Source organism: Cetorhinus maximus, chromosome 8 (genome assembly GCF_964194155.1).
Source record: "Cetorhinus maximus chromosome 8, sCetMax3.hap1.1, whole genome shotgun sequence".
Lineage (NCBI taxonomy): Eukaryota > Metazoa > Chordata > Chondrichthyes > Lamniformes > Cetorhinidae > Cetorhinus > Cetorhinus maximus.
Window position 1 is genome coordinate 73,487,020 of NC_135886.1, and position 13,979 is coordinate 73,500,998.

Below are 13,979 nucleotides of genomic sequence, written 5' to 3' on the forward strand. Positions count from 1 at the left end.
AGACCATATTTCCAGTGAACTTGTTTTGCATTTTAGGCACTAAAATTCACCAAAAAGGTGCTTGCAATAAAGGATAATCAGACAAGTTTCTTTCCCTTGATTATTATCTACTGACTCCTGCTGAAGGAATATGTGTGTAGTTATAGGGTGAGGACAGAATTGAACTTGGCTCTGATAGTCTCTATGATCTAGAAATCTCCGTGGCGCCAATGCCCCCTTTCCCAATTTTAGTTTGAATTTGGCATCAAGTCAAGGGAACGTGACGTCATCAAACAGGCTAAGCAGCCAATCACATTGAAGGATTCTCATGGACCGAAAACCAAGAAATAGAACCACTGAATCCATGCACTTTTAATTTTTGTTATGGATGGGGAGAGAGATGTGGGATAATTTCCCCCTTTTTCCATCTCTTGGCTGACCGCAACAATGTAGTGTTTTAACCCCTTGAGTTCTGAGACTTTAAAGAATAGACACAAACAGGCTTTCTTATAAGTTTAAATCAAAATAAACCATAAATGTTTATTCCCCACAACATCCAAAATGTAATCTCAACAACACTCAACTTTTTCACATACTAGATACACACACGCAAAAACAGATGATGATTTCTAAAGATGTAGAATGCACAAGCATGCCCTGGAATTCCTTGAAGGATTTAAAAAAAAGTCACTTCTCCTCTGTCTTCAAGATGGTAGATGAAATGTTGCAAGCCTAAAGGATCTGCTTTTGAAGCTTTGAAGAAAAAATGAAGTAGGAGGTTTCTGGTGATGCATTCACACTGGTTCACCCCAAACAGCAGCAAGCTTCTGGCTTTCCAGTCGAAGTTTGTCGAAACCCTGTACTGAAGAACTATACTCTGGCAGGTAAAATGAACAAGCCCCAATTCTCTACCTAAGTTGACTTTTGAGACAGGGTTCCTCCCTTATGCGGAGCGGGAGATGATTTCCCCCTATTTTTCCTATCCCAGACTGACCTGCACTGGCCTGTTCTTGTGGATTCATAAGTTACTTCCAGGTATTTCTTATCACAGGCTAGTTTGTGTCATATGACATCCGTGTCGATGTTTTCCGTTTTCCATTGTCCACGCAATGGGTTGACAGCTAAGCAGTTTACCACATGATGAAGGGTGTCTGCTATCTCATCAACACCCCAGCTGTGATTAGCTTCTGAAGTGCCATCTTCATGGGGCCAGCCAGTCAGGCAACTATTGTAATTTTAAGAACAAAACAAAAACAAAAATACCTGGAAAAACTCAGCAGGTCTGGCAGCATCTACGGAGAGGAGCACAGTTAACGTTTCGAGTCCGAATGACCCTTCAACAGAACACAAGGGTCATTCGGACTCGAAACTTTAACTGTGCTCCTCTCCGTAGATGCTGCCAGACCTGCTGAGTTTTTCCAGGTGTTTTTGTTTTGGATTTCCAGCATCGCAGTTTTTTGCTTTTATCATTGTAATTTTAAGTCTGTTCCATTTGAAATGGTGAAGGATAGTCAGTCAGCACCTGGGAAGGCCATTTACATTTTAAGTAACTTCTCAGAGATATGATCAGATATTTCTGATTCTGTATAGAAACCATAAAAGAAGTCACCTGATTCTCTCTCTTGAGTTCATTTTGTGAAGATAGTGTTCATATCCCATGTTGCTTAAAAATAAAATGTCCATCTCCCAATTAGCCTTATGGGCATTTGACATAACCATAACGTTTTTAACTTTTACTGAGTGTGAAATGAATGATTAGGACATTAATATGGGATTAGAGTAGAAGCTACAATATCTTAAAAACTTAAATGTTTTTAAAATATGTGGAATTCCTTAAAATGGAGAAATTTGACAATCAAAGAAATATATGAGGCTGTTTAGCAGCAATTAAAAACCCAGTCAACAAGGTATAACTTTTTCAAGGAATTCTACAGTGAGACTAAGAGTGGGAATTCTTCAGTTCAATTTCTATTCTAATTGACTGTATACTGGAGGGAGCTCAACAGCGTACCATCTGGAGAAGCTTGGAATCACTGATAGCACTTTCTGGATCTCAGCATTATTTTACATGTGCGCAGACTCCAGGGAGAGAATTTTCTCCCCGTCGGGGGGCTGCGCGGGCGGGTGCACAGACGATCGCCCACCGCCCGCAATCGGCTGTGTGCTGCCATTTTACGTAGGCGGGCCAATTAAGGCCCGCCAGTGTGATGCGCACGCGGAAACACTAAGTGCTCCCTGTGCTGGCGGGGGAAGGAGGCTGAGTCACGCATGCGTGCGAAAGAGCGCAGAAATCTCCCTGAGGCACGGAGCTGCCTCGGGGAGTTTAATTTCATTTTGAAAAATTTAAATAGAGAGGGGAAAAAAAATTTTAAGACGTCCCCTCGTGACAGTGTCACATGAGCTGGGACATGTCAATGAATTTTAATTTAAAAATTTGTTTGATTTATAAATCCTTCATGAAACTTCATCCCGCCCGCCAACCTTAAGGTTAGACTGGCAGCTCCGTTAATTATTTTAATTCGTTTTTAAGTGGCCTCAATAGGCCTTTGACAGTCCGGCGGGCATGCAGCCGACTCCATTACACGCCTGCCAAACTGAAGATCGGGATGACACACGGTGATGTCGGGACGCACGTCCAATGTCATCGTGCGTCATTTTACGTAGCGGCAAGCAGGGCCCGTCCCTGCACGCTGACCTGAAGATTCTGGCCCAGAAGTTGCTGTCAGTTTCAGGGCAGCAATGCCGATGAACGCTAACAGTTTTACCATTTGTACCACAGCAAAATGTGGGTTGAAGTAGAAAGCCTTAGTTTTAACATTTTATTATAAACAGAAAATTACATTCATCATTTGCACGCACTGTTGACACGCCAGAGGTTTTACAAAAAGAGGGTGTGGTGGAGGGAGAATAAATGTCATCAAACAGGAGTTAGGAAGACAAAAACAAAAATTGCTGGAGAAACTCAGCAGGTCTGACAGCATCTGTGGAGAGAAAGGCAGAGTTAACGTTTCGAGTCTGTATGACTTCAGAGTTAGGAAGAGTTGAGAGGTGATAGAAGATGTAGTTTGAAGGAGCTGCTTTGATAAGTCTTTCGATAGTGGGTCGATAATGGGGTATAAACGTGGCAAAGTGGAAAGGTTGAGTAAGAGAATTCCATGATTTCATGGAGAGCTTGGGGATGGTGGCTGGAGGCCTGGAGCAGGGATTGAACACAGAGTTAGACCAGAGTTAAAAGAATGAAGAGTATGAGCTGGAATGTAAGGCCAGAGAAAGTTTCCGGGGCCAGTGTGCTAAGGCCATGAAATGACTAGTAAATGAGAACAAAGCACTTTTTCCCCACACAAATGGTAGTGGAAACCTGGAATTATTTGACCCAAAAGATTATGGATGATTGGTCAATTGAAATTTTCAAGACTAAGTCTGATAGTTTTTGTTAAATCAAAGGATATGAAACAAGGCGGGTAAATGGAGCTGAGGTGCAGATTAGTCGTGATCTAATTTAATGATGGAACAGGCCAAGGATCTCAATGACCTACTCCTGTACTTTTGTTTCTGTGTCCTTTCATTTGAAGATATCTTGCACGTTTAAAGGTATATTTTGGGCAATGTTACATGAACACAGCATTCAGTCTGAAAGCACTGGAGGTGAGGTCTGGATAAGCAACTCAATGATGGAGTATGACTGAGAAAGGAACTGTCTCTCCAGGGCTAGTTTCACGTTGAGCGTTCATGCAGAAGTGTCTTGGATGGTTTGACATTTTGAGGAGACTAAAGTTTATAATTGCTTTCTGGCAAATCATTGAGTTTGATTTAAATTGAAATGTAATTATTTTTGAGGATTTATAGCTGAGAATGACAAGTAACTTGCTCCCAAGTCTAATGGACCGATTAGGAATGTTGTTCCCTGGAAGAGACAGACCACTAGTGTGATTACCATTTTAAATTGATGAGCTAGGGTAGAGCGAGCTGCACCTGACTTGAGCACTCTGCTGATGCTGCTTGCCTAAAAGTAGAAAAGTATCATTCTCCAGCACTGAGCTTGGCTAACGCACAAAAAGTTCATAAAATGTTTTCAGGTAATTGCCAGTCCCCTCCACTACCCCTCATGCCCAATTTGGTTTGTGGGGGTACAGCCCGTGGGCACTGATAGTCCTGTGGTACCTTGCTGTGAGTGTAGACTGTATTAGCAGGCTATTCAACTCTTAGAGCAGATAAGGTTCAGGAGAGATTTGATAGAGATGTTCAAATTCCTGACTGGTTTTGATAGAGTAAATACAGAGAATGACATTCCAGCGGCAGAAGGGTCAGTAATCACAGGACATAGATTTAAAGTAATTGGCAAAAGAATCAGAGGTGATATGAGGGAAAGAAAATACACAGCAAGTTATTTTGATCTAGAAGACGCTGCTGGAAAGGATAATGAATTCAATAATGGACCAAACCTCCTGAGGAGCAGCAATCACCGTTGGATTGCCACTTCGCTCCTATTTTTTTGCCTAACACTGGAGCTCTGCATTTCTGGCACGGAATTCAGAACCGAGTCTCCTCAGTCATGCAAAATGTACCTGTTCTGGGAGTCCTTCCTCGTAGTGTAGCATCCCCTTTTTATAGCACTAGCTGCTGTATTCTGGTAAGTCTTCACATACACTAACACACGAAAAGCTTTGGGACATTTAAATAGCTTTTCAATGTGTTAGTGAATGAGTGCAAGTGAGGTGAGTGAGTAGGTGTCAGCTGGGTAGAGTGGCAGGTGGGGAGGGTGGTAGGGTGATGAGGTCTGGTCAGGAGGTAGTGGGAGGATCGGGAGGAAATTGGAGATTCACAGGGAGTCGGGGATGATGTTAATTGCATAGTTACCTAAGAGTTAGATATGTTTTCTGTTAATCTAACATTCCCCGGTAACTCTCCAGGTAAGAGAGTTAGAACCCCCTAAAGTCTCCAACTCTAACTCAAAGTAGGAGACTTTTTCGGATGGTCACAGGGAGCTGGGGAATTGTCCATCGGGAGCTGGGGAATTGTCCATCGGAAGCTGAAACATCCTAGGCAATTTCCGCAAATATGTTGTGTCCACTAGCACATCTTCTGGGGTACGTCCGGTCTTCCCCCATCCGGAGACTGGAATATCTGGGCTACAAACTTTCAAAAAGCAACTGGTTCAATACTTGAAGAAGAAGAATCTGCAGGCTATGGGGAAAGAGTAGGAGTGGAACTAATAAATTCTTTCCAAGATCTGGCACAGGCACATTAGGCCAAATGGCCTCCTTCCGTGCTGTATCATTATATGGTTATTGCTGAACTCAGTAATGTTTTCACAAATGTACATCTTCCAACAGTAGTTACTGGATGATGATTAACACAAGGAATCCTCGCTATTTATTTTTCCCCTTTTCTTCTATCCCAACCCCTTGCTACAGCTCGTGGACATTGGGACCAATTGTAGTATTCTAACACTGACCCAGCTGAGAATAATGCACTCAGTACACATAGTGGACTGAACCTGAAGTCTTCTAGTTTGTATGACTCATCGGCCGGGATTTTCCGGCCCCGTTGCGGGTGGGACCCGCTGCAGGTGAGGCGGTGCCCCAGCCAGAAGTCCATTGACTTGCGGTGGGACCAGAAGATCCCGGCAGCGGGTGGGTGCGGAAAATCCCACCCATCACATTTGAGGAGCCCCAAAATCCTAATTTTAAATGTGTATTCAATGAAGTGTGTCCAATCCAGCAGCCAATGAATCTCTTTGAGGCTGGTGAGATCCCATTAGTGATTTCAGTGATCACCTCTGCAGAGAGTTTTATTGTACTATATATGTCTGATGCTGCTAACCTTTCAGCTGCATGTCAGCGGCTTAGTTGAAGCACGAGTTCAGAGATCACTGGTGTGCAGCATCATCTACTATTAATTTCTGTTTCCTTAGAACTCAAAAATTAATAGATCCGGTGGGAGAGATGGCATCCAGAGGAGGAAGAAACCGGCCCTTTGAAGGAGACCGACTCTATCTCCCACACAACATGACATCTACAAAGAATGAGGTGGATCTGGGCTGTCAGAGATGTGGGGAGTCATACTTGAGTATTGTCAGCAGACAGGATGAGAGGTGGAAAGATTCTGAGGTTTCCTTAAAACCTGGCACCAAACCACTAAGAAACACCATGAAAAGCCCCTCTCATGATCCTGGTGAGGGAATTGAGACAGTGAGATGCTGTTCGGATGTGAAGAACAGACCACCTACTGAGCTGACCTCAGAGGAGCTGGTGAGAGACATTGCAGAGAAGGACCGGTCTCTGGCAGACATACTGGATCCTAACTCGAAGATGAAGAGTGCTGTAGGCCTGATGGGTGGAATCTTTCCGGAAAGCAAAGAGGAACTGTCATGGGCACGTGAGCACAAGAAACGGAATCCACTACAGCTGAGCCTGAATGTTAAACAGGAGAAGTAAGTCTCTTCTTGATCTTACAGGTTCCATGTATTGTTATTTGAATTTAAGATCCAGGTCCAATCCCCAATCTGTGCTGCGTTAGCTAATCCCACTCTAGGCAGCAATTGAGCACAATTTGCCTCCATAATCTTGGGTTACAGAAGGGGGGAAAAACACCATGCAGGTTCCTACTCCTGATTAGTATCCAGTGAGCCAGCAAAGTACGTATGTGCTTATTAGATGTTAGGTGAGAATAGGTTTAGATTCAGTTGTGATTCTTCTCCCATGGTAGAATGGGCATCTGCCAAAAAAATAGCCACTCTGGCAAGGTACCAGAGTGATGCTGCGCCTGAGAAATCACACTTCAGCAAAAGGCTGGTAAAATTGGTATCACAGTGCTGGCAATAGGATGATGCATCCATTTCCCTCCTCTGTCATGCTTATGGTCTAATTTGGAGCTTAACTATGAGCAGCTTTACAATGAGAATTTTATTTAACACATATGTTCCATATGGTATCTCTTTAATTCAGTTCCAGATGTGCACGATAGCTGCTACAAAATGCTTCCATACATAAAAATAGATGATATGGTTACTCAGGGACAGATGTGGATGTTTCTCAATGTTGTAAGTTGAGGTGTATTTGGGCACTGGAACAGATGCAGTCAGCTAACAATGAAACATTTAGTTTCTGGGAAATGCACAAGTGTTTATTAACTTCCCCCAACCCTTCTTCTCAAAGAACATCACTCAAGTGCTTATCGGTATCCTTCTCTGACATCATTATCACTTCTCCACACCACCACCCCTGCCAGATATTAACCAGGTTGCATAAATCATGAAATATATTGCCGTTCCTTCATTGACACTGGGTCAAAATCCTTGAATTCCCTTCCTGAAAGCACTGAGTTACCTACACCAGATGGATGCAGCGGTTCAAGGTGGCTCATCACTACCTTCTCAAGGTCAGTTAAGGATGAGCAACAAATGTTGGCCTAGAAGGCGACGTTCATATCCCATGAAAGAATTTTTAAAAACTCCAACACTTTAGTGCTACAGAATGATCCCAATTCACTTTCACCTGACAAATAGATTCAAATCTGACCACTCTGCACTGCATCTCTGCCATTTGCAATTTTTTTGTCTTTTGTTCAACAGCCCCAGTCAGCAATGAGGTCTGCCGAGCATTTACACTACTGTGGTTGACTATATTGCTGCTTATGGAGAGCAAACATTTTAAAAAGGAACAAAAATATGCAATCAGATTGATGTTTTAAAAAAACTTGTCATGTTTATTGGGCTTAGTGCGATGCAAGTGCTTTGAGCAGGGGTGTTGATCTCCACTTGGGAACTGATTTCAGTCAAACAGCTTCTTTGGCAAGATGAATAGGATTGGGGACCTATTCCTAGGCTTCAGTCAATGCCATTCAGAAACCAATTAGCAAGAGGTGCACAAGAATTGGGTAGGCGAGATACTAGCTTAATTTTCAATGTTCTACTGATGTAGTAGCATCTACCTTAGCCAAATGGAATATAATTGGCCTTGTGGCAAAGCTTAAGAGTGAAATTTTTTTTCCTCCACTTTTGAGGTACTCCTGTGTAACCTGCCAGAATAAAATTCAAGTCATAAGTTGAAAAAAGCAAGAATTAATTTGGCAAAGTTTTTATTATAAAGTCCCTTGATCCATGTTGAGACTTTGTGTGTCAGCTGTGACTCAGTTGGTAGCACACTTGCTTTTGAGTCAGAAGGTTGTGGGTTCAAGTCCCACTCCAGGATTTGAGCATGAACAGGCTGACATTCCAATACAGTTATGAGGGAGTGCAGTACTGTCAGAGTTGCCATCTTTCAGATAAGACTTTAAACTAAGGCCCTGTCTGCTCTCTCAGGTAGATGTAAAAAATCCCATAGCACTATTTTGAGGAAGAGCAGGGGAGGTGTCACCGCTTTTCTGGTCAATATTTCTCCCTCATTCAATGTCACAGAGATCATTATCACATTGTTGTTTTTGGGAACTTACTGTGCATAAATTGGCTGGCCTGTTTCCTACATTACAACAGTGACTAAACTTCTCATGAAGTGCTTTGAGGCATCCTTTAGTCACGAAAGGCCCCATATATAAAGTCTTTATTTTTTTCCATGTGTAATTTGTCAATTGGTGACCTTCTGTAAAATTCTACAATGCCTGTTATGAATGTGTAAAAAGGAAAGCACCGTGAATCCTGACTCATTATTATTTCAACATGAAGTCAATAGAATTTGCTTTATTTTGGATAAGTGTGTGAAGGCAACTCTCAACCAAGGTCTGTATCTGTGTGGTTTGGCCTCAAGGCTTGATTTGAAATCCTTTCCGAATAGTATCATTCATTTATGTATAATTATGTATCAATCTTGCCAACCAGAGGGATTTGGTGGCGCTGTGGCTCGGCACAATTCCTATTTTTAGAATCCAAAATGCCAGTGCAAAAGTCCATTCAAGGTTTCTGCTGCTGATTATCATATAAAATATTTGCATCTAAACGGAACTTACTAAGTTTGTCATGAGTTCACGGAGTGCACCCATAAGGAATGGCAGCAACGTTCCCCATAATATTCAGAAAATGACAAGACCTTAAAATGAAATCTGAGAAATCCAGTTACACTCAGTTGGATGTTACTAAGCCCACGTGTTTTGCACTGCGAGTACCAGCCTGGTACCAGAAACCTGGCAGCATTGGAAAATGGTATCAATCAGTGCCCAGGAACCTTTTTCACACTCGTCATTGCCAAAAGTTTGTCCCTACTAAAAACTTAACACCCCTGAGGAAACAGTGCAGCATCTGCAACAATCATCAGAATTGTATTCCATCTGAATCCAGGGCAGATAACTTCTAAGGAGATAATTATCAGTCTCTTGGTTAGAAACTGCTCAGCTCAGAATTCCTGAAACTGTTAAGAAGACCATTGCTAATGCATTTCTATTGTTCATTGGCACCAGCTAATCATTGTTCATTAAAATGCAAGTATCTCCTTTAGCAACAATTGAAGTCCTTCAGAGCTATAGATCATATAAGATTTCTCAAAATAAACTTGGCTTTGCATTATCATGGACCTATATGATGGAGCCTTCCATATATAACATTTAAGAATCTGACCAGGAGTTGCCTAGGCAACTAAAGTATTGAAGTCAATGGGAATTGGAGGAAAACTCTCCATTGGTTGGAGTCATACCAAGCATAAAGGAACATGGTTGTGGTTTCCGGAGGCTAAACACCTCAGCCCCAGGACATCACTGCAGGAGTTCCTCAGGGTAGTATCTTAGTCCCAACCATCTTCAGCTGCTTCATCAATGACCTTGCCTCCATCATAAGGTCAGAAGTAGGAATATTTGCTGATGATTATAGTGTTCAGTACCATTTGTGAAACCTCAGATACTGAAGCAGTCCATGTCCAAATGCAGCAAGACCTGGACAACGCTCAGGCTTGAACTGATAAGTGACAAGTAACATTTGTGCCACACAAGTGCCAGACATGACCATCACCAACAAGAGAGAATCTAATCATTTCCCCTTGACATTCAACAGCTTTACCATCACTGAATCCTGTACAATTAACATCCTGGAGATTACCATTGACCAGGAACTTAATTAGACTAGACATATAAATACTGTGGCTACAAGAGCAAGTCATAGGCTAGGAATCCTGCGGTAACCAGCTCAACTCTTGACTCCCCAGAGTCTATCCACCATCTACAAGGCACAAGTCAGGAATGTGATTAAATACTCTCTACTTGCCTGGATGATCGTGGCTCCAACAACACTCGAGGCTCGACTCAACCTGTGACTTGATTGGTGCCCCATCTGCTACCTTAAACATTCACTTCCCCCTCCATGAATGCATAGTGGCAGCAGTGTGTACTATATGCAAGATGCACTGCAGCAATTCAAGGCTCCTTTGACAACACTTTCCAAACCTGGGACCTCTACCAACTAGATGGACAAGGGCAGTAGATGCATGGGGACAGCATGACCTGCAGGTTCCCCTCCAAGCCATACATCATCTTGACTTGGAACTTTATCATAGTTCTTTTCACTGTTGCTAGGCCAAAAACCTGGAATTCCCTTCCTAACAGCACTGTGGGTGTACCCATACCAAATGGACTGCAGCAGTTCAAGAATGCAGCTCACCACCACTTTTTCAAGGGAAATAGGGTTGGGGAACAAAAGCTGGTCTTGCCAGCAATGCTCACATTTCATGAAAGAATTTTAAGATATGCCCCAAGCTCTGGAATTTCCTTCCTACACCTCATCACCTCTCTACCTCACTTTCCCCCTTTAAGACCCTCCTCAAGACCTATCCCCTTGATCAAGCTTTTGATCATCTGCCCTTATATCTCCTTACGTGGCTTGGTGTCATACTTTGTTTTATAATGTTCCTGTGAAGCGTCTTGGGACGTTTAATTACCTTAAAGGCACTATATAAATATAAATTGTCATTCCTCAGATGCAACTTCAAGGTAAAGTTATTTGTATAGAATGCTCCATTTCAACCTCTTCTCTGCATCTAGGATTTCTGCAAAGTGCCTTTCCATATTTGGGGCATATCTCAGGAGGCAGCATCTCCATGATTATTTGACTCCTCTGAGCCCTATGCTTGAGATCTGCCAGCACAGCTTTATGATACAGTGTGTAGATTAAAATTCACAGTCGATTACAAGAAGATCCAATAGCAATCTGCAGGAACTAATACTTTTAGGGTGTTGTTCCATGTAACTTAGCAGAAGTCTTTCTCTTTCCAAGAAGGGTTGTAGATCCTAACTAACTGTTATCTACTACTTTTAGCAGTTACTTCTGTAATTCCAAGAAATAGCATATTTGGAAAAGTACAAAGGGGAAATACTAGAAATACTCAGCAGGTTTGGCAGCATCTGTGGGGCGAAAAACAGTTAACGTTTCTTGTCATGAGCTTTCAGTTCTGATGAAAGGTCATGACCTGAAACGTTAACTCTTCTCCACAGATGCTGCCAGACCTGCTGTATAGTACCAGCAATTTCTGTTTTTATTTCAGATTTCCAGCATTTGCTGTACAGTACCTTGATGTTGTTTTGAAGAAGTGAGTGATTGGATAAATAAAGTAAATGCAGAAGATGTGCTGTACAATGATATCCAGAGTGCACATAAGCTGTCTCAAAAAATTTGTTAGGAAAATTTAGGCATATGTTATAAAGAACAAACAGAACATTAGTCAGAAAGCAGGATAGGTTTCAGTTCAAATTGGTGTTTTGAGGGGGCAGTACTGGGACCACATTTGTCCCTGTGTATAGATGATTTGGACTACGGTCTAGGAACCAAAATCTTGAAGTTTGGTGATGCAGCAAAAAGTAGGGAGTTTGGCAAACTATGAAGAAGACTTTAGGAAGACATGAAAAGCTAGCAGAATGGACTGGTAGCTGGAAGAGGTAATTTAAGGTGGTGAAGTGTAAGGTAATACATTTTGATATGAAAAACGAAGATGATGAATGTACACTCAATGGAAAGATGCTCAAAGGTGTGGATAAACTGAGACCAATTGGTTTTACAAGCAGTGACATAGATGCAAAAGTGAAGAAGTAATAAATTGGTGCAAAATTTTTGCTATGCTGCAATTAAGAGTACTGTGCTTAGTTTTGGGAGTCCCAATATAGATAATATATTAAAGCCATAGCACAAATTCGCAGGGCGTACCAGAAATTAGAAGCTACAGTTAGGGGGTAGACTTGAAGTATTGGGACAATTTACACTGGAGTGGAGAAGGCATTTAAATTAAAATTATGAAAGATTTTGATAGTTAATAGGGACAAACTATTCCCTCTGGTTGAGCAGTTGGTGGTAGAGGGTCATGAATTTAAAATAGTCACTAAGAAGATGAGGAGAGATGTTAGAAGAAATTTCAGTTGTTGGAGCGTGGAATGTTTTACCACGAGAAAAGGTTCAAGCATAGGTCATTGTATCCTTTGGGAGAAAAGTATAAATATTTGAAATACAAGACAACAAGGAGAGTGCAGGAAATGGCATTAGTTTTGGATTGCTCTAGCAAAGAATTGACACAGACATGATAGGCAGAATGGTCTCCTGTGCTTCAATCTCCTATTGTTCTGTAGTACCTGACCATGTCAGCTGAACCTTAGTCAATTGTTTCCCCACACAACCTCTCCTTTCCTAACCAGTAAGGAATGATTGGGTCTCAGCTTCTTAAGTACACACTGGTCATTAAAAAAATGTATTACAGAGCATCTCCCACTTTAACAGAAGTTATAGGGCAGAGAGCTTATCAACAAGAGAATGGGGCTCTGAGCCAAATCAGATTGATGCACCAGTCAATTTAACACATCAACTGATTGGAACATAAGGCAGTAAGGCTACCTGTTATATTGTTGTATTATTCCAATATGATTTATGAACTATATGTTCACATATATGTATACATAAGTATCCAAAATGCCACATCACTCACTACCGCACTATAGTCTGTGCACCAAACTAACAACGTATCAGTCTACAGCACATGATGAGATCTGTAAAATACATTCAAAGAAAGCTCCAGCATTTTATGACTAAAAGTGTGATTATTTAGAACTTCTGGGAACCACAAGACGTAACACTACCTTTGGAATACTTCTAGACCATAATACAGGACAAACTGGTATGTTATGGTTGGACAACACAAAAAGGTTAATTATATCAGTATAGGGGCAGAAGGAAAATTGCCCCACCCCCCTCCCTTTGCTAACAATTATTTTGACTAGCTTGCTGGTGTTTGGATCACTAGATTACTTTCTCAGAACTGCATTTAGTTGAGATAGACAACATATTGCCAAACAGCCTCCATTATTTTGCTTTTTGCCCTTCTAGGTAGAAAATCCACTCATAGTTCAGGATATTTCCAGGGCTGGAGAATTTGTACAATGGACCTATATGCCTCTCCAACAAATACTTGCTCCCCTGGTTCTGCTTGTGGATAGAGACAACAAAGATTTTTTTCATTTCTTCTGATCCCTCTGGTAGTTTGAAAAATGAGGTGGGGTGGGGAAATCAGGTTGTTCTTGGATATCTCTTCAGAACCTTAGTAGTAGCTGATTTGATCATAAGACAGGCAGAAGCATGGGAGCAGGCTGTTTTTATTGGCCCTTTTGGTCTCAGAAGCTGGAAGGAATTCTTCTGTCCCCTCTTCAGACTCATTACTGGGATCTCTTATTCGTTCTTCGAGGCGAAGATGAGCCACGTTCATCATCTGGGGGGCTTTGGTAGGGTTCTGATGGGTATGTAGGCAAAGGCCAATCTGCAAATTGGACAGGATACCACAGATGATTGAATTTTGGATGAGTTGCTGGCTTAGGATTTCCTGTCCTGGTATTTTCTCTCCGCCTCTGATATGCGCTTGTTTTCAGAGGAGACTGCATTGTCTTTAATTTGGTTGTGCCAGGTTCAGCAATCCTGGGGGAGCTTTTCCCAGGTCTCAATCAATATCAAAACTCTTAAGAGTGTCTTTGTAGTGCTTCCTTTGACCACCACCCCAGACTTGAGCTCTGCATAGTAGATTCACTTTGGTAAGTGAGTGTCAGGCATTATG

The 13,979-nt window shown here is 41.9% G+C and overlaps 1 protein-coding gene across 3 annotated transcripts in view; it reads left to right on the forward strand.

Annotated features, from left to right (window-relative positions):
• The window catches only part of LOC144683721 (protein Shroom4-like), a 155,780-nt gene that overhangs the window by 113,162 nt on the left and 28,639 nt on the right, over window positions 1-13,979 (forward strand). For all 3 annotated transcript variants that reach the window (XM_078547038.1, XM_078547039.1, XM_078547040.1), the window contains one exon: window positions 5,894-6,412. In XM_078547038.1, coding sequence (XP_078403164.1) covers window positions 5,894-6,412 — 519 coding nt within the window. The remainder of the gene's footprint in view (window positions 1-5,893; window positions 6,413-13,979) is intronic.